The sequence below is a fragment of the Bos indicus genome, chromosome 6 (genome assembly GCF_029378745.1).
Source record: "Bos indicus isolate NIAB-ARS_2022 breed Sahiwal x Tharparkar chromosome 6, NIAB-ARS_B.indTharparkar_mat_pri_1.0, whole genome shotgun sequence".
Taxonomy (NCBI): domain Eukaryota; kingdom Metazoa; phylum Chordata; class Mammalia; order Artiodactyla; family Bovidae; genus Bos; species Bos indicus.
The window spans coordinates 18,904,271-18,925,340 of record NC_091765.1 but is presented as its reverse complement, the minus strand read 5'-3'; the positions used below and the strand labels follow the sequence as shown (position 1 = coordinate 18,925,340).

At 39.0% G+C, this 21,070-nt stretch overlaps 1 protein-coding gene across 2 annotated transcripts in view; it reads right to left on the bottom strand.

The window, feature by feature from the left end:
- The window catches only part of DKK2 (dickkopf WNT signaling pathway inhibitor 2), a 130,677-nt gene extending 110,081 nt beyond the window's left edge, over nt 1-20,596 (bottom strand). Inside the window, exon 1 of one of the 2 annotated variants that reach the window (XM_070791097.1) lies at nt 19,624-20,596. In XM_070791097.1, the coding sequence (XP_070647198.1) occupies nt 19,624-19,884 (261 nt within the window). In that variant the 5' untranslated portion in view covers nt 19,885-20,596. The remainder of the gene's footprint in view (nt 1-19,623) is intronic. The other variant, XM_019962343.2, reaches the window with a different exon arrangement.
- Between the last annotated feature and the right edge of the window lie 474 nt (nt 20,597-21,070).

The following is a 21,070-nucleotide window of genomic DNA, read 5'->3' as shown; positions in this document are numbered from 1 at the left end:
CTTTTCATGATTCAAAAAATATTTATTATATTTTCTTCTAAATGTTTTTCATTTTATTCTTTTTGCATGAAAATACTAATTCATTTAGAGTTGATCTTAGTATTTAGTATGGTAATGTTACAATAACAGATTTTTCCATATAGATACTCAATTTTCCAGGATCAGTTTTTAAATAGTTCCTCTGTCTCTTAATGATCCATGTCTCAATCTTCACCTTGACTCTCTAATCTATTTCATTGGTTAATTTGTCAATATCACTAGATCAACTAATACAGTCTTATATTTTTCATATCCCAAGACATAAATACTAAGTCCTGTAAATGGGATTACAGAATAACCCAAAAATTTGGCAAAATAAAATATTTTTTGTAGTTAAAATGAAATACAATTTTCCTCATGTGTCTATGACAGATCAATCATTTATTGGTAATGTGGTGCTGGTTTAGTTGCTAAGTCGTATCCAACTCTTTGCAACCCCATGGACTGTAGCCTGCTAGGCTCCTTTGTCCATGAGATTCTCCAGGCAAGCATACTGGAGTGGGTTGCCATTTCCTTCTCCAATATAAGAAAACACTAAAAAAGATAAATTGAATAATTATGATAAAAACTGAGACCAGGATAAATGGCATAATAACATCATAACACTTCTTGTATGATATCATTTCCCCTACTTCTAAACAATAAATTAGGCCTGCTCTTTCAAAGAATCAAACAAGAGCAAAAGTTATTTAAAAGTCTGAGTTTGGAGAACTAAGTCACATCTCAATACCATCTGAGCCACAAGGGAAGTCCCTATAAGACTATTAGAGAATCTAGTGGCCAATCTAAGAAATCATTCTCCTTGTCTGCTAGCTATGTATATAACATAGAGAAAAACCCAAAAGAAGAAGACCCCAAAAAGCCAAAGAGGAGTGTCAAGAAAACAAACTAAGACATGGGTTTTGGTGCTGTCTGGTCACTTAAAAAATGACTGAGGAATCCAGTATAACAAAGAACAGGATTTTCAAAATGTTTTTGTTTTTATATGCTATGGTCAGTAAATGCTACTTGAGTAATTTTTCCTGCCCTGGCAATGCAGACTTGATGACTGAATTGGTTTTTAGGATACCAGATTTTTTAATACTCTAAATGTATACAGATATAACACTTCCTAGACTATATAATAAATATGTTTCTCATGTTTGTATGAAGGTATTTTCTTGGGAAGTTCTGCTTTGCCCTATGTGGTGGTGTTGTTCTTCAGTTGCTAAGTCCTGTCCAACTCCTTGCAACCCCCTGGGCTGCAGCAACCAGACTTCCCTGTCTACTATCTCCCACAGTTTGCTCAAATTCATGCCCATTGAGTCGGTGATTCTATCTAACCATCTTATTCTCTGCCGCCCCTTCTTTTGCCTTCAATCTTTCCCAGCATCAGGGTCTTTTCCAGTGAGTCAGCTCTTCACATCAGTTGGCCAAAGTATTGGAGTTTCAGCTTCAGCATTGGTCCTTCCAATGAATATTCAGGGTTGAGCTTGTCCTAAGTTCAATTGCTAAGTCAATTTTCTATGAACTACTGTTAATTCACAAGCAGAAATGCCTGTTTTGATCTATGGATATGTTTTTAAGATAGAGCTAAGGGGCTTTCCTGAGGGACTGAACATGAATGCATGGGAAAAAAAGAAGTTACAGATGAATCCAAGCCTTTTTGTTTGAGCAATTAGAAAAACAGATTTACCATCAAATGGGTTGAGGGAATCCATGGGTGCTACAGCTTTGGAAAAGGGAAAAGATGATTTTGACATGGTCAGTGTGAAATACGTATTAGTGGAAATGTTAGGTGGACATTTATTATTCTGAAGTTCAAGACAGGGGTATTGCTAAGAAATACAAATATGAGAGTCACTGGCATATAGTGGTATTTAAAGACAAAAGATCATTAACTCTCAAAGGAAATGGCTATAAATGGCATCATAGTGTCAGCAGACTGGTTTCCATGTTCAAGAAATTATAGTTAGTTTGTCATGATTTAATCTAAGTAAACCTGTGTCTTTCCTTTGGTAAATCTATTTCCATAAGTACTTAATTTTATAATCTGCTTTGTAATGTAAGCCACAATCAGTATCAAACTCCTCATTCTATGGAATAAACCATCACTTTTTGAAAATTAGGATATCTCTTCCATATTATATCATTCCTTTTAGATCAAAGGCAATAGCTGAATTATCTTAAAACAGTGGGCTAAAATCACTTCTGAGTAATAAACTTTTCTTTCTTGAGCTGAGCTGAGTAATTATGTCTACTTATCTAAAGGCAAAGCCAATCAGATTTGTAGGACATATTTGAGTAAAGATGAATAGCTTTTGGTAAAGAAGACATCATTTTTCAGAATTATCTTTTGTGAGAAAGAATCAGAGTCAGGGCAGGAATACAATCTATGGCACTAAATTATGTTACCATCTACTTCCCTCATTATTCCCACTTATGTTTTTCCTACTTGGACATATTCATTATAAGTGGTTGTTAGAAGCAGCTGTTACTAAGATGGAAAGGAATAAGAAAGTTCTTAAATATTGCTGTCTTTAAAAAAAAAAAAAAAACTAGAACATCTGGGTTCTGCACTAAGAAATATTTTCGGTGAGACTGAAATGATTATGTAAAAGATTATGTAGAAAAGAACAACTACATTTCTTCCTTGTTGCCTGCATTTTTAAAAATCTCCTTTTACTTTCACAGTTGTTTTTGTAAAATACTATGAAAAGTATTTAAAGAAATTGTCTAGTTTTGCTTATTTTTAAACCCTTGACGACTATTTAAGATTGGAATATGGTTGCTCTATATATACTAATGATTGGAAGACTACCATCCTATGTATGTACAATTTTTAGCTTTGTTTATGTATTACAGCAGTATTTTCCTTCTCTAAGAAACTTTCCCACCCTTCTGAGACGCCCCCCAAATCCTAAGAGGTGAGAGGAGGGAACATGAATGACAAAACACAATATAAAAGAGGAAATCAAAACCAAAAAGTTGGCCCAGACTCCTAGAACAAACCCTGTACCCTGGGTCCCAGCTAAGTATGAGTTAGAGGGCTATGTTATCACCTTACTTGGGGCTGTTATTGTTAGCCCGGTATATCTGTTGTCACTGGAAAACAGCATAGCCAAGTCATACTTCCCAGTGGAGGAAAACGTGGTGTCAGAATTTCAAGAAGGTCCAAATTAGGACACCTGTGTGCCAGATAGGCGCAGCTGCACAGGCGGGCTGGCCGGGGCCTCAGGACGTCATCTGCTCAGCACATGAAATGCCAGTTTCTTTGCTAAAGATGGGCTTGAAGGATGGGATTCTTTAAAGGGAAAGCTCACTACTCGGCTGTGACATCCTTAGCCTTTCTCAGATTTTAAAATAAACAATTTTAGGAAGAGGGGATTAAAGGCTTATGTCTGAGAGATGACAAGTAGAGTATACAGTGAGCTCCAGAAGAACTGCCTCAGAAGTTCTCCTTCAGATCGGCATTTGGCTTTTCATTCTGGTGACTGATGAAGTATGACTATAACTCTCAGAATATTCCAGGTGTTAAGCATGTGCAAATTCCAAAAATACTCTGTGTTCTTGTCACCGGGTTTGCAACAATCAGACCAGCAAGGAATTCTCTCTCTTCCCTAGTTCCCTTAAGCTGTAAAGAGCCATCTGGCCCCTACCTTGACTGACTAACCTTTAATGAAATTCTGGTCAAAGAAAACATGGCGGACAACCCAGAGCAATTGAACAATTAGTGTTAATTGTTTTTTCTTCCCCACTAAAACTGACATCTAGAATAGTATAAACTATTTGCAGTTTGGGATCTGAATTTCCCATAGCCTATCTTTAGGTTCTTACCTAGCAATCTGTTGTTATCTTTAAGTGACCATTAGTAATTATTATATATTTAAAAGGTTTGTATTTCTTTTAATGGATATATATATACTCTACTCGGCTTGAAGCTTGTAGCAACTGTGATTTCTTCTTCAGAGATGAGAAAACAAAGTTCATAATAGTTTCCAGAGCTTATATGCACAGTTCTATAAAGTTGTTAAATTCCTGAAAAAATAAATAAAACCCAATATGGAAAAGTCTCATTCACTTTTACAAAAAAAAAAAAAAAAAGGTGTGTTCTTTCCATTGCATTCATCAAGACAAAACTTTTCTGTATTAAAACTATACTCAAATAACTCTGAGTTTGAAGCTGATCCATCATGGGACCACAGATGCCAAATACTGAGCTCGCTTACAATGCATATGGTCACTTTTTTTAGCATTTTCCTTCCTGCCTGACTGCCTCCCTCAAGTATTTACTGAGGGCTCTGCACATGACAGGTGCTATAGGGTATTGAGACGATGAACTAATGTTATTAATATAGTGAAATTAACAGAAATTTCTTGACATAAAGTAGGTTCTCAACAAATGCTGGTTGTATTATCTTCTAGAAGCAAGGACTTGTGTATTGCTTAGATATCCAACCACAGTACCAACCACACTGATGCTGTTTGTAGGATATTGGTAGAAATGTGCTGGAGAGGTACAGTCACAACATGGTTAATATCAGGCTACATTATCCATGGGGCAGGCAATGACTAAAGTTTGGAGGTCAGCCTGTTTATCCTGCTTAATTTTGTGTTTAAGACACAAGTAGCTATCATTTATGGTCTTCCTCTCCTTTCCATGCATCTTAGCTTCAGAATATCACTCCTTCAGTTCCTCATATTAAATCTTATTATGATGATTGATACTAGCTCTTCATTGAACGTGCCATTCTTTAATCTGCTATCAGGGATTTGAAATCAATAATTTGTCCAAGGCTCTGGCCACTCTACCTTGATTCCCTGAGATATTTTAAAGAGTTCTTTAAAATTAGGACTATCTTACTTCCACAATTAGAGCGTTTTCTCTAGCTAGTCTCTGACTCTCCCAGAAATGGACTTTTTTTATAAAACAGAATTACTCGTGAGGTTGGGCTACATTTTTTTATTGCTGTCTACTAAGAACCAGAACTGTATTTTGGTCTGTCTTAACTTTTTAACTGATAGGCTATCAAATATAGCTGTTCTTTTGTGTTGAAAGCTTGTATTTTTTTAACAAGAAAATTCACAGCACTCATTCCAGTCCAATTTGTAGTCAGTCACTGGGGTGGCTGTGGCACAAGACCTGAGTGTTGGTCACTTGTGCTTTTAACAATGAGAACCAAAATAGACAATGGTTTAGTCACCGTGTGTTGTAGCTGGTGTGGCCAGGGCCCCATTGGAAATGCAACTTCCAGAAGGTTTTTCTTGTTAAAAACCAATTTCCTTCTAAAGAGTGTTGGGAAGATAGCAGGAGAGCACATAGGCAAGGAAACTTACAAGGATTTCCAAAGAGCATTTTGGAAGCATTGGATTAATTTTGAACAATTGAAAAAACATTTTTACTGAGTTAAGCTGTTTAGTCTTTTCTATGAAACTTTAATAGAATGCGTTTGCATTAAAAAAATAACTTTTGACAGACCATCTTTTCTTTTTTTTCCCCTGACCTCAGTGCATATATTTTAACTAAAAAGTGGTACATGAAGTAACGGGTGTCATCAGACTGGACTCTAGGGAAATGCACTGGTGTGATTTGCTCTTGCTTCCTCTTTCACAGAAAGAGTGGGTTTTGGGTGGGGAACACACTAGTGGCTTGCACTCATTAATTGCTTCCTGAAGTTCCTGCTTCCCTGAGAAATGGTAACCATATTACATAAATTCCAGCCAGGTTCTTTCTCCTAGAGTGGACTTGATTACAAGGTGACATGACAGATTTGTTTAAGGCTATCAGCCAAACTGAGGGTATACCACCTTAAAGCAATCAACATTGAACTGTTTACAGTTATAGCTACAATACTGATTCTGTGACTCCGAATGCCTTTTGGAGCTTTTGGGAATTGGTTTCACCCAGTGTACCACATTTCTTCGATGTCCTCACCTTCCGTGGGATATTTTGTTTATGGAAAGAACACAAAGGCACTCGGTAATCAAGGATTTCGAATACAGTATGTTAATCAGCATATATAACCTTGTTTATGGTCATAAAGTTATGGCCTTCGATAAACATGTCAACTATTTCTGAAGTTGATTTCAAAAGAAAGGTCTAAATGACAATATCAAAGGAATGAGTTTTCTGCAGTGACCAATTTGGAAAATAAATGCTTAAGCGTGCTCGTTTAGAAAAACGTGTGACATCATTTTAAACTTGCACTTTACCACACTCTTTCTTTAATACATTTCAGTCCACCTGTTCCTCCACCCCTGTTTTAGGAACTTGCCCACTTTAATTAACACAACCCTTCTACCATTCGTTCTGAGGTCACCAGACTCTTACCCTTCCACTAGTACAATTTTGCTGTTTCCTACCATGCTTCTAATTCCTTGTGAGCCTGCCTTTTTCTGGGCCAGGAAGATCCCTGGAGGAGGAAATGGCAAGTCACTCCAGTATTCTTGCCTGGGAAATCCCATAGACGGAGGAGCCTGGCGGGCTACAGCCCATGGGGTTGCAAAAGAGTCTGAGCTACTAAACAACTGCCTCTTCCCATTTATGTTTTCAAAGTGCTTTCGTACATGATAAAATTAAGATCCGACTTCCTCCAGGAGCAGTGAGGCACTGACACACAGGAAAAAATAATAAAAATTTAATTCCTTCCAAAATATTTGGAACAGAAAAGGCAGGCAGGCACCACCTCTTAACATGATCACCATAATGTCCAGCATGTCAGACCTTTTCTTAACAGGTTGATGAATACAGTATAACTCTTCAAGGACAGCCTGACTGTCTGTCAAAGGAACCAGAGTATATTCTGTGAAAAATGGCTAAAATAAGTAGATACCTTTTCTGTTAGTGAGGAAGTGTTTTTACATAGAGATCAATATCCAGCTTCATTTTATTCAAGTTTCACTTACAGCAGCACACAGAAGGTTCCTGTTCTTAACATAATTAAAGTCTGGGTAACCAGATAACTAAGAGATACAAGTGTTCCTCTTAAAAATCTGCATAAAAAGGAAAACTCATCAAACTGTTCAGCTCTCATACCGTACTGAAAATAGAGGCTTGAACTGGACAATATATGGGAGTCTCATTCAACCTTAAAATTCCAACCGGCTTCCTCAAATACACTGTATTTGTTTTTATGGCTACTTATACCAAGGACCCCGTAGAACATATGTGTCTAATAAATGTTTGTTGACTGTGATCGTAGCATCTAATACCTCTAAGAAGTAAGCAATTAGCAAGCTGACTGGCTTACCAGAAGAATTTAATCACATCTGAATTCTCAAACATACCAATAAAAAGTCTTTAGCTGGATTCTCTGGCATCCAATTTATATGAGGCTGCGGCATAGCACAACTAAGTAGACTCAAGTAAAACTGCTTGGCTTTAAACCCTAGCTCTGCCACTCATCAGCTGTGTGGTCTCAGGGCCAAAGTATGAGGTATAAGGTAACTGACGTTGTTGTGTGCCAAGCTGAGAAGTGTAGACTTCATGCCCTAGAAGTGAACATTTCTAGAACAGCTTTATCAGAGTTTTTACTTTAGAAAGCTCACTTCTGAAATAGTGCGGAGGATGGTTTGAAGAAGCAAAAAACTACCACAATATTGTAATGTTCCCCTGGGAAATGATAACGGTCCGAATCAAGGCCATGAGGGCTTGGATGACAAGAAAACAACAAAAGCAATCATTATTGAAGAAGAAGAAGAATCCTCTAAATTAGAGGATAATTACTAAGGAGCAGGAACGGCAAGCAGGAAGCCTGCACTGTTTATAGCCTGAACAAATGTTTGGGTGAGATCCCTGCACATGTAACATGAAAGATCAGAGCTGCTACACTGTTCACTAGGAAATGCCAACTTAGCAACACAACAGTATGTTTTCACCAGCTTTGAAAAATACCCACTTTCCTGTTTGAAGGGTTTGTGGCAAAAATCTATTTTGTCTGTCACAATTAATGTGATCTCACAGCCATACAACTTGACTTTACAATTGGCTGTTTCCCTGAAATTTATGCTTTGTGAACCCTATAACATATATATGTTATATGCGTAACATATATGCCCAAAATATGATGCTCAAGTTTAGTTCCAGAACTTTAAAATACACTTACTTCTATTATAGAGACCTTTATTATGCCTTTCCAAGACATTTTAAAAATATATAAACAGTAACATATCTTATACATGATAGAATAAAAACGCAGAGGGCTCTTCTTGAAGTCATAGGCAGGATATTCTAATAGCAGGCTGTCTGTAGCCTGCAGGAATAAAAGTAATAATTATCATAATAACATCACCAAGTTCTAATCAGAAATGTGGAGGTATTACTACTGGCACTTATTTTTTCCCAAGAAACCCAAGAGAATCAAGACAAAAAGGCAAAGAAAGAAAACAAAAGCGAAGAAACACCTTCCACACTCGGTCTTTCTTTCTTTAAAAAAAAAAAAAAGAGGCAGTCTATCAAAACAGAAACTGAACTTATAATTCCAGAATCATAATCACCTAGAATAACTTATTCTTGGTTTAACACTAATTCAGATTTATCGTTCATAAATTCAGAGTGGAAAGGTCTTTAGTTTTTTCATTAAAACAGCCTCTAAAGATATAATGTAAATAAGCAATGCTTTATATTTTGCAAACAGATAAGATAAAACACCATCATTACAGGCCCTACTTTTCTGATGAGAAAACTAAAGCTTGAAGGTGTCAGATGATTTCTTCATGTCCAGTGTGTTAGACAATAGGCTAGCTAACCAGGTCTTCTCAATCTATAGTCCAGGCTGTGTCACGTTCCCCTGCTATCCTATGTAGAAACTGTATCCTCAACTGTATACTCTTAGAAATAAAGTATGATGATACACATTCTGGGCACACACCCAGAAAGAACGATACTAATGTGGGATAACAGACTAACATTAAGATGTCTGAAACATCCAAGTACCAAACACAGCATTGTTTTAAGTCACTTACTCCTGAAATAGAGAGGCAGAGATTCGGTCCATCCCAGGTGAAGAGCTCCCCTACATCGAGACCAGAGGCTGATAGGCAGCTGAGAAGGGAAGGTGGGAGCAGTCTGAGATGACGGATGCGTCATACCATGAAAACCTGCTTGCCTCTGCTGTCTACCTTCCCTCACTGGGGCTGACTCCTCAAGTACTACTGATCTCCGACCATCATGCCCTGAGTTTGCTGCAAGGCAAGGGCAATAGCAGACGGGTCAGTGGTTTTTCAAACAACAGGTTTTGGTCAGTCTATTCTATAGTGATGACTAGTATTCAAAGATAAAGAGCAAAGAGAACAGAGCAAGAGAGTAGCACAGCGCAGAATAGAAGGAAAGGACTAAAGAATTTTTTTTTTTTTTTTGCCTGGCCTGCTGCAGTCCATGGGGTCACAAAGAGTCAGACACGACTGAGCGACTGAACAACTGCATCTTAAAAGTATTTATTGTTGAAACTTCTATCAGGGTTGTGTGCATGCGTGTGTGCATGTTCTGGATTACAAAGGAAAATGTTTTTCTTTGGTAGAGACTCTCTTCAGCCAGGCTTCCTGCTAAATGCATTATTAAAGTATCATGACTAAAAGAGCAGGCAAGGATAATATAGCCAAAGCCCTGTCATTTCATTAATTTTCTTTAAATCCTACTGACACAGTTGTCATCATGGTATTGTATTCTTTGCTAATACATTTTGACACACACAAATTGAGAGCTGAAAGGGGGTTCTATATATAATTTATCTCCCATTAGTTTTTTTAATCAACTGAAATTAATTCGTCTGCAGAGCTTTGTTATTATTTGAAAGGCCCTTGCTAGAAGTCAGAAGATACAAGTTTCAGCAGAAGTTTCTTTGTCACAGGCAAAGTATTATTTGTAGTATTAGAGCAGATCACAACAGTCTCCCAAATTGCTTCCCTCATATGTAAAATAAGCTGAGTTAAACTTGGTGATTTCTAATGTATATCCCAGCTCTAAGCATGCCCACCTTAGTCTGTTATACAAGTTCTTGAAACCTGCAGGTGATAAAAGTTTTTCTTTGTTCTTTCTATAACACTCTCCATCTTGATTAATAGTGATTAAGCACACTTTAAGAATCTTCTTATTCAGTTATTAAATATCAAGCACTTTTAAGAGTGTATCAGGTAAATGTTGAGTAAATGTATAAATGTCGAGGTTTCTCACTCTAAAAATTAATAGTCATTTATAAGATTGGAAGTAGCAAAAAATGACTCTTTAGTGAATAGTTCAAGCTATAAAAACGAACATTACATATTGCTTAAAATATTTGTGTGCATATTATAATATGTAACATTTAATAAGCATAAATAATAGATACTTGCATCTTCTCATCAGATATTAATGTAACAAGTTCATCATAGAGGGAAAAAAATTGGAGGCCATTTAAATCCCAAGGATTCAAATACACAAAGGTCAAAAAACAAAAGCATTGATAGGAATGTACACAGCTTTCATTGATCAGCAGCGAGTGACGAAACAGACCAGAGCATAAGAAGTTAGGGTAATCAGACTAGATTCTTGTGACCTGCATTAGTCTGACCCTGGGAACTTTCTAGCAGGCTTTTTTATAACATTTAGAAATCAAAAAGACCTGGTTGCCTGATTCCTGACAATTTGATGTTAACCATAAAAGGTTACATTTCGATATGGAGATTTGTTTGTTTCTGGAAGGACTTCCAAAACAGTTGAGCAGGCAAGGAGGCTCAGTAGTTTAAACAAACATACCTCCATAAGTGACAAACGATTTCAAATAAGGAAATAATGGGTTTCCCTGATGGCTCAGATAGTATAGAATCTGCCTGCAATGCAGGAGACATAAGAGACCCGGGTTCGATCCCTGAGTCTGGAAGATCCCCTAGAGAAGGAAATGGCAATCCACTCAGTATTCTTGCCTGAAAAAAATTCCATGGACAGAGGAGCTTGGCAGGCTGCAGTCCAAAGGGTCTCGAAGAGTCGGACACAACTGAGTGACTAAGCACAGCACACCCACACACAAGGAAAGAAAAGAAGATGGAACAGAAAGAAAAGAGAACTGGGGAGAGAATGTGAAGGAATGCCCACATTTATAGCACAACGCTGTGGAGGAATCAGCGAAAACCATAAAGAGGAATGAACCAGAGCAGAAAAGAAAAATTTGTAATATTACAGAAGTAGGGGAATGTATTAGGTATAAGAGATAGATAACAGGCTACAGAGTATACAGGATGGGGACTAGAAAACAGACTTTGGATTTCAAGTGACAAATTAAGACAATGCTCGTTGAGCCAAATTTCAAAAGGCTGAGATGAAATTAGAATGAGCAAGTGAACACTGTTGTTTGACTCTGAGCTGTCATCTCAGTTGATTGATTTTAAATGACGGTTTCCCCATCTGAATGAAGGTTTTTAGCTCATTACCAGATAGAAACTCTTACTGGCAGTTTATATCTAATACATTGAAAGAAGTATATTACATACTCCAGTGAGTTGACTTTCACTCTCAATTTAACATTATCAAAATATTTCCAGATTACCTGAATCTTAAAAAAAAGAACTCAAAACAAACAAGGGGATGGAATGGGAATAATGAGCTCTGAATCTATGAGTCCGCCTCGTACATGACAGGCTGACACTCAAAGAGGGTTTTAAGTCTTCCAAATTCTTAGCAAGCTCTTCGGGGTCCAAGCACTCTGCATAAAGTGTCAAGAAGTTTGCCTCTACACAGGTTGTCTTACTTTAGAGAATATCAAATTAATGCTGTTGGCAGCTGACTCTAATATGTTTTTCAACTGTTTTGGTTCCTATGCTTAAATAACTAATATTGCCATCCTTGTTAGGACCCCCTCCTATCATGGTTGTATTTTTAATGTCTGGTACACTCTTTGCTTCTGTGTAATTTCACCAATTATTCAATTACGTACTATTTTGCTTTTTTTTTTACAACACTGACCTATTATCACTTTTAATGCTAACATGCAGTACAAGAAACATGATAGCATATGTATGTGTGTATATGTATGTTTTTTTGTCTTGTTTTCTTCTGATTGACAATTCTTGGCATTGGTGTAATTGAGTTCATTTGTTTCCTTCATGGATATCATATGCATTCATTTAGTTACTCCTGCCCATCTTGGTGGGGAAAATTAAGTAGCCACTTTCTATTTTTTACAGGAGCACTTGACCTTACATATTTCTGTAATGGTAATAGAAATAATAACATCAGTTAAATGACTGAGTGCACTTTCCTCTTCCTCCCTGTTGCCCAGTAAGTTGAGTGTTATTACTATTATGGTTGCTATTGTTATTATTATCCTATTTTACAGATTTTTTTAAAAAAGGACCAGAGATTAAGTGGCTTTTCCAAAGCCATTAAGCTAGCCAGATGCAATTGAGAAAAACTCCCCTAGGAGTTCTGTTACGAAACTCTAGTGCTGCTACAAATCAACCGATTATCTGAAAGGCCGTTAGGAGGAGGTGAAAAGTAAAGGAAAAACAAAACCGATAGCAAGTTCTAAATGGCTTCTCCCTCTCTGATCAGAGTGTGATGGATGCCAGCCAGACCAATGGAAAGTCACTCCAGAGAGGCCGCTGGGAATGCCCCCACATTGCTGATGTCAGTGGGCACACGGTGTCACTTAGAGGCAGGGGGGTGGGTACTGTGTGGTGGTTATGGAGAGCAAAATAGGATTTATGCAATAGCGTTCCTTTCTACTCGCGGCAATGCAATAATTTAATGGAGAAGAGTAGGAGAAAGAAAGAGGGTGTGTGTGTGTGTGTGTGCGTGCGTGTGTTAGTGAATTTTCTCTGGCAGGGAGGCAAGTAAAGGCAGAGATGACACTACTATGTGCCTGCTTTTGAGTCCATAAACTATTCTCATACTCTGGCTACTCAGAGTAGCAGTTGGCATCAACTGCTTGATGGTTTGGGTTTGGGTTTTGCTATGGTTTTTAATGAACCTAGAGTCATACCTGTGTGAGTCGAAAATAGAATAGGGAAGAATAAAATAAAGGTCCATGGTCTCCTCTTAACTCTGTATTGTATAGATAGCGTACCCATGTCTTATTTGGCTGGACACTGTGGCAGCGCAGCCTGGTAGGTAACTATTCAGGCTCTAACACTACATCACTTAGGTCCATGTTGTGGCTTTCTGCACCTACTGCTGTGTGACTGGTACAAATGGCAAAACCCCTCTGTGTCCCAGGAGAATTATTGCTTTATCATTTATAAAAAGAAGGGCAATATTAGGACTTACTCGCTTCAAAGGGCTACTGAGAGAATGAAAAAAATTAATTCAAATGAAGTTTTTGAAGCAATGCCTGGCAGAGTAAATAAGTAACAAATGGAACCTCTTACTATAATTTAATGTGTGCTATACCAACTTGCATGCCAATTTAAGAAAATGATATCGGAAAGCCACTCTTGTCTTCCAGTCCTGGGAAGAACATTCTTATTCTACATGATAAAGCATAACATGGAGAGCTAAAATTTTTACGAGATATTTGGATAAATCTAACACTTAAAAAAGTCTCTCTCCCTAATTGTAATGCTTTGTTTTTCTAATTAATGTTCATATTCATTCACTGCTTTTATTTATTTGCTTGCTTTAGACAGGGTGGGATAGCTAAAACGTTGTATGATAATGAAATATTTAAATTTAAGCTATTGTATGTACCAAAATTATAATACTTAAGTAGAATCAACCAATTAAATTAGACCCTGCAATATATTTCAAAAGATATCTGATGCACATTTGTCCCTTTTATCTGACTGTGGAAAAGAGATAAGTAACTTATTAAAATATTTACTACTTTTCTGTTTTGCTGATTTTATTCCTACATTGAAGCACATAGATAAATCTAAGCTACTATTAAAATCCCACAAACGTAGTATCCTAATCAGGTTCACTGGTTGTGGATAAAAGTTAAAATACTAATTCTGTTTTTAGTGCTGCATAAACTGAGTTAAAATACGTCAGTTTATATCTGATATTGAAATCTCTTCTGCCTCAATGGTTTCTGATTTAATTTACCATTACAAAGACAAGGATTTACAGGATGAACTGTCCCTAAGGACTCTGATTAGACGTTGGTGTTACTCATGGTCTTCCTTTCTTGTTTTGAACCCAAAGAAGTGGGCAGTAACCCAAAACTGTTAACAAGAGAGACTCATTGGGAAGCCACTATTTAAAATATTTGGATGTTGACTTTCCTCCTGTGGACAGATGTTCCTATCAAAAAAAAACAATCACCCGTATTTTATATCAGTTGACCTCTGTGTGTGGGAGAATGGTTTATATTTATTCTGGAAAACAACAACAACAACTATTAGAGAAAAATATATCGTTCTCTAATTCCTGGAAAGTAAAGCGGGAACAGAGGAAGAAAAACAATTAACTTCTGCTTTCCTTAAACAGTAATACTAAAGTTTTGTTTTACATTCCATATTAACATATTTCTATGTAATCTTAAAGCAATGTTACATGACACAAAAATCTATCTATTATTATTAATTTTGTTTTGGGGAGGTTGCTTCAGATTTTTAAAAAAATGACTCTAAGAGGAATATAAATATTGCATAAATGTTTTCAATGGTTAAATAATTAACTAGGAGTAGCTTTATCACCTTTTTATAGATGAATACAAGTGACTAGAGGTATAATGAAGCAAAATGACTTAAAAGGGCCCTGAGGAAATCACAAAAATAAGATTGTAACTCTTTTCAATGCTACATCAATACCAAAGAATGAACAGCCAGAAGAGACTGAGTCTAAAATACTAAATATACTGACTATTATAAAGGCCTCTGTAATTTAACAGGTCAGTTTACTGTACACTTAATATAACTGTGCAGGGAAAAGAAGAAGAAAGCACGATAGTCTCCTAGGTACCCTTCTATTACATTGCTTTCTCTACTTTAAAAATTATACGATTTGAAACATCCTGGGAATGAGTTTGTATCAGAGAGGAGTACTCAAGAAGACTATGGTAAGGTCAGAGTCACAGCTGGAGTGAGTTTAAGTAACCTTGTCCTTTGCTTTCTCTTCTCTAACACAGAAATAAAATGATGGATGTCCCCACTTAGATTATCATTAAAATACTTTTCTTGCTATTCACTAGGTAACCTTCACTTGTGTCAACCATCAACTCTCTACTGTCGATAAAGAAAAGAAGTAGTGTAGTGTATTTCAAATATTTTTGTTTGTTTGTTTGGAAAGAATTAATTTTAGAGATGACTTGCTTTCCTGATTACGTTTAGTGTCAACTGAAGTACAGAGGAGATAGCAAATATTTAACCTCTAAGAGGGGAAAGTTGGGCTGGGATTTTCAGAAAAAGGTCACGGCTAATTTTAGAAAGTTAAGCGATCACCTCCAGAAAATAGGATATATAGTTTTTTTCAATGAGCATTTTTATGAGTGCATGCAAATAGATATGGCATTTTTATTAAAGAAAATTCAAAAAAAAAAATATTAGTGTTCTCTTACCAACTTCCTCAAGCTTCCGTTTTAGTGTATTTCAAGTGTTCTTTTCTTACAACATAATTTCATCAAACCCCTGTCCCTCAAATGTCCAAATTATATTAGAAAATAATGGAATCTGAATTTATATGAAACCAATTTCACCTTCTTTTTAGAGACATATACCAAGAAGCTTTTCTACCTTTAAAATATAATTATTTTTCACAGTTCTAATCATAAGTTTTACAAATACTTCAAATTCATACAGCGTTGTGTTCAAATTAAATCTGCTGGTCTCAAAAAACAAAACAAGGAGTAAAGGCTAAAAGAAGCAATTACAAACACATTCAAAAGATTTCTCATTCACATATAAAAAAAATCACTGTTCATTTCAAGGGTAAACTGATTTTATAAATTGCTTTTTGAAAAAAAAATCTGCCTTTAAGGTGGCCTGCAAAAATCGATACCTCATACACCTGAGGTGATGTTGAGCAATAGTGTACTTAACAGAATATATTTGTTCACATGATATTGAAATTTTGTCTAATAATGCTTTTGATTTAGAAAGTTTGCAAGTCTCTTCATAAATTGAGATGTATAAATTATTCATATATAAGCTAGTTACAGTCCTACGATCTAATTTATCCAATATACATATACAAACGCATACTACCTTTTAAAACCCATCAGTAATAATAGATGCAAGTGGAAAGTCAAATTAAAACAATGTGAATAATTCACCAAAATAATTTTTGCTACTTCTGTTTCCATCACCTGAATGAAGAGTAAGACATTCAACTTTCTATGGCAGTTTGAATCAAAACTCATAACTATGTCTTTGAAAACAAACCTAAGGATGAGAATTTTAACATCCCTGGAGAACAGTGGATTTTCTCTGGGCACCCTCTAAATCTTTCCTGAAATTCAAAGACAACTTTTCCAGAAGTGATTTACAAATAATCCACCTTGCTGACAGGACAAGTAGAATTCCTATAAATAAGAATATTTTCTTTATATGACATCAGACTACGGTGAATCAAGAAAACCTTGGAGCCCATTTAGCCTCATTTTCACGTTTGTAGATTAATGAATTATTAAATTTCTTCAACAATTTCTTCTGCAATAGCAATAACATTTTTATTTTTATTCTCCATTATGAAAATAAATCAGGAAAAGTAGACAATCATTCAACTTTCACTTAAGGAAAAGAAGACTAAAGACTAAGTTTCTGACACTCATACTTGAGGTTTTATCTTACAGTCTCTGGTCCCTGTATCTTTACTGTTCAGGGCTTCCCTGGTGGCTCAGACAGTAAAGAATCCACCTGCAGTGCGGGAGACCTGGATTCAATCCCTAGGTTGGGAAGACTCCCTGGAGGAGGGCATGGCAACACACACCAGTATTCTTGCCTGGAAAATCCCACGGACAGAGGAACCTGGCGGGCTACAGTCCACAGGGTCGCAAAGAGTCGAACACGACTCTTAGTCGGACTAAGTCAGTGACTGACAGAACATCATCAGTCAAAGACTGAGGATGGGAGACAGACATATTAGGCCTCAAAATGACACTATATAATTAGTTTTGACAGTTGGCATTTTACTTACAAATTTTCTCAATCAATTATTTTGTGATGGATAAAAATTCAGCTCAACTGAATTTTATTTGTAGTTTTTCTCCATAAAAGGATGTGGCCTCTTCCGTTTGGAACAATCTTTCTAATTTCCATTCCACTGTTGAAAATAAGAGTGCTAAAATTTTTGGTAACCACGTAAGAAGTGGAAGTAAGAAGATAAAGAGATCCATAAGTATTCAAAGAATTCCTCTACCTCTATAAGAAAAAGTTTTTTTTTCTATTTGTTCATTCACAGCAGTACACATTTTAGACCACCCGATAAACAAGTGCAAAGCCAGAATATACAAAAGATAATAATTTTATTTTCCAGCTGTCTTCCTGTGATTCAACTCAGTGTTTCATTCCATGTTCCCACTGTCTCTAATACGTTACAATTTTCTCACAAATCCGATGTCAATTTTTAAGGATCCTGTATTACAATTAAGTGAATATAATGAAATATATTCCATTGAACCACTAAGATACGGAGAGCATAAAAGATATTCAACTCAAAAAAAAAAAAAAGGAACTTCAACTGATGTATAAAAGAAATCTTCAATTTGAAGACATGCAACATAACTCAAATCCTCTTTAAGGAGCAGAAATTTGGAGAGATAGAAAAATAAGCAAACATATTTGTGTATGGATTGATATCAACACATAAGTGATAAGCCAGGTTTTTAGATGGATCCCACAGTCTAGCCCATATAACCCTATGGCTAGTGGTAGTACTGATATAACTGATAATTTGACTGAGCAACATTAGGTGTTGGGGCCCATGGTGTCAGAAGCTTTTAAACTTCTTTACAGAAATTCACAGAATGTACATAGATTAGAATCAAAAGGAACCTCAAAGATTACTGGGTCCATCCCTCTGTTCTTGGCTGAACTCAACACGGCTCTTTTCAACAACTGATAAGGTGGAATTTGAAGTCAGTAACATTAGGGGGGAAAGTCAGATGATTTGGACTGAATGCACCCTTTCTCTGTAAGCTTTGACCCATTGTGTGATGGGTTTCTAAGAGAATGTTGTCAGTTCCTATTGAAAACGGCAGAGCATTTCCTAACGAGGAAAAAAGAGCAATGAGAATGGTCTTGTAAGTGTGGATGGAGGTGTGTGCACATGTGTGAGAATATGCACAGGACATGTATGCCTGTGGTGTGTATGCAGATGTATAGTTTCTTATTTCCCCTGAGTCATTAAAAAGAATCCTGTGTTTGCAGACTTTGTTTTCCTTTCAGAGGAGAGCTGAAATGTTTGACATTTCAGAACCCAGGAAGCATTCTGGAACTGTAGAACTAGCAAAACTCTCCCCGTGAGAGGGCAGTAGGGGGCCAAGCAGAGCAGACTCTTCCCTGTGGTCCCTCCAAGACCGGGCTTGGCTGTCAATCTTCACCCTGACGCCTGCGCTGCGGGCATGGGCAGTGGAAGACGCTGCTGAGAGCGCGCACAGCAGCTGCAGCAGGCTCCTCTCGTAAAACGAGGAAACCCACGATCTGTGGGGCAATGAGCTGCCTTTATGAGTTGACAGTTGGGCTGTGTGAGGTGCCGGTGCTGCTGGGCAAACTGGCTCTCAGTCTTGGCTTCCCACAAAAGGAGCGGAAGGGGGAGCTGTAGTGGTTCCCAGTGCCCACAGGGCCCCCTTTCCTGGCTGCTGTGTGCTGGCCACAGCGGGTGCCTCGTGGAGCATGCGAGCTCTTCTCTCTGTGTCTGTTTGTGTAACTACTTGCATGACTGTCAATCTCCCTGTCTGCCTGTGTGACAGAGAGACAAAGATGCTCGGCAAAGTTTTCACTGGAAAACATACCTCGGGAGTTCTCCTGGCTATGTCCCAGGTACCCTGGTCCTCCGCACCTGATACTACCTCTGTCAGCTCATTATTTTGTTTCCTCTTGGATGATTTATATCCAGACGTGAGAAATGCACGTGTACTGAGGTTTTCTGTATGTGACCTAACTTCACGGAACTGAGAAGGAAGGAGAACCTGAAAAACGGTAAATTTTCCCTTCGGATTGTAAAGTGCATGGGATAAGAGCCCAGAAACTGGACTCAGACTGTCCGAATTGGAATCCCGCTCTGCCACCTACACTAAGTGTGTGCCTTGGGCAAATAGCTTCTACTCCTTGCCTAAGTTTCCTCATTTGCAGGGAAGGCATAATAACAGCGCCAAGCTCATAGGGTGGTGAAGATTAAATATATGGAAAACTCGTAGAACAATACCTGACACCCAATAGTTGCTGTGTGTTAGCTAGTAACAGCATCCTCGACATCCGCTGTGTTAAATGCGGAGAAGGACCGTCCTGCCCATTTTCCCCATCGGTACTCACTAGGGCTCCGTACATGCCCATATCCCAAAACAGAAATGACAAAGTACCCTATCCCCTATCCATCCCGCCCGCTCCATATCCTCCAGCACTCACACCCACACAGCCATTCCCACCAGCGCAATCGTGCATCTGGGAACCCCTCCCCAGCTATCCTGTGCGCCACACCTGGGGGCGCACTCCGTGTGGGCTAAGTCAAATGAAGTGCCCAAGAGCCCCGGTCCCTACCTCTTCTGGTTGAAGAGTGTATTGGGGGTATTTTCCTACCTGCCCCAGGTTTTTGCCCTTCTTACTGCCGCCGAAAGCCAGTCCTTGGTAAGTGCCCGCAGATCGATTGGCGGCCTGGGCAGGCGTCTCCCCGCCCAGAGAGGACTTGATGGAGTTGAGTTTGGCCCGTGAGCTGCCGAACTGTGAGCTCTCCACCATCAGCACCGCGGCCAGTAGGAGCAGGCAGCGGGAGGAGTCCTTGCCCCGCATCAATGCGGCCATCTCCCGGCGAGGGGTCCCCCGGGGAGGCGCAAAGCCCGCAAGGATGCGGATACAAATGGGAAGGAGGACCCCAACACGGGGCCCTGCACTCGGGGCGCCGGGACTCGCAGACTCTGTTCCCCCAACCCCACTTGGCTTTGGGGGCCCAGCACCGTGTGAACTCAGTCTCAAGCCTCAGACCCGGAGTAAGCGCGACCCAAGCAAGACCCGCTTCTCCGCCAGGGCAGGAAGTTCTGCAGTAACTGGAAGCAATCAAAGGCGAGGCGCCTTCTCGCCAAGGAGGCGTGACCCGAGGTGCAAGCAGACCCAGCCCCACGGACCGCACCGCTTCCGTTGCTCCTTGCCCACACCTCCTCCGAGGTTCTGCCTCGGCTCTCAGAGGTCCAGTCCTCCTCTTAACTGCTCAGGAGGTCCACATGAGTTCGTTCTCCTTCGGCCTCAGTTGCGTTTTCTCTCCTCTCTTCCTTCTCTACCTCTTAGGTCTCAACCTCTGCGGGACTCAAGTCCTCCTTTTCAAAGTTAGCGGGCACTAATATGGGAGATCAGGAACCGCCCCCAGACCGGACCCTGGAGATCAGAGGCCAGCTAAGGTTTCCCACGCGCATGCAAAGTCGCCCGAAGCGGTGTTCAACCAGCCCGCAGCCAAGCGCTGCCAGGGATGCTGCGTTGCCCCGGGAGCTGCCCTGCGCTCCGCGCGGTCTCCCTCGCTGCGTCTGCTCTCTCACCGCCGCCCCCTTTGCTTTTTATAGCTTCTCACAGCGGGGTGGTTGGGGGGGTGTTCCCTCCGCCCCCAGTTTAAGAGTGACAAAGACTAAAACCGTTTCTATCACCCCCACGTCCCCGCCCGCCCCCTTTCTCTTTTTCTTGCGGCTTTTCCTTCTGAGGCTTCCCCTTAGGCTTCTCCTCGCCCCCTCCCACTACCCTTCCACCGAACAGCAACTGAGAAGATGGGATTTACCCCTAGAGTAACAGGCGGACTCCTAATTCCTGACAACCAACCGCACCAGAGGGTGGAAAAGCCTTTGCCAACAAACGGAGGGCAAATGTGGAAATTAAGAGGGTCGAACTGCCACCGTGGTTCAGGACTGCCAGCACCCTTCCAATGGTTCCCCCACCCACCTCCAGTCCCTGACTCCGAGAGGAGCCCTAGAAAAGCCCGACAGAAGGTTAAGGAAAATGAGCATCT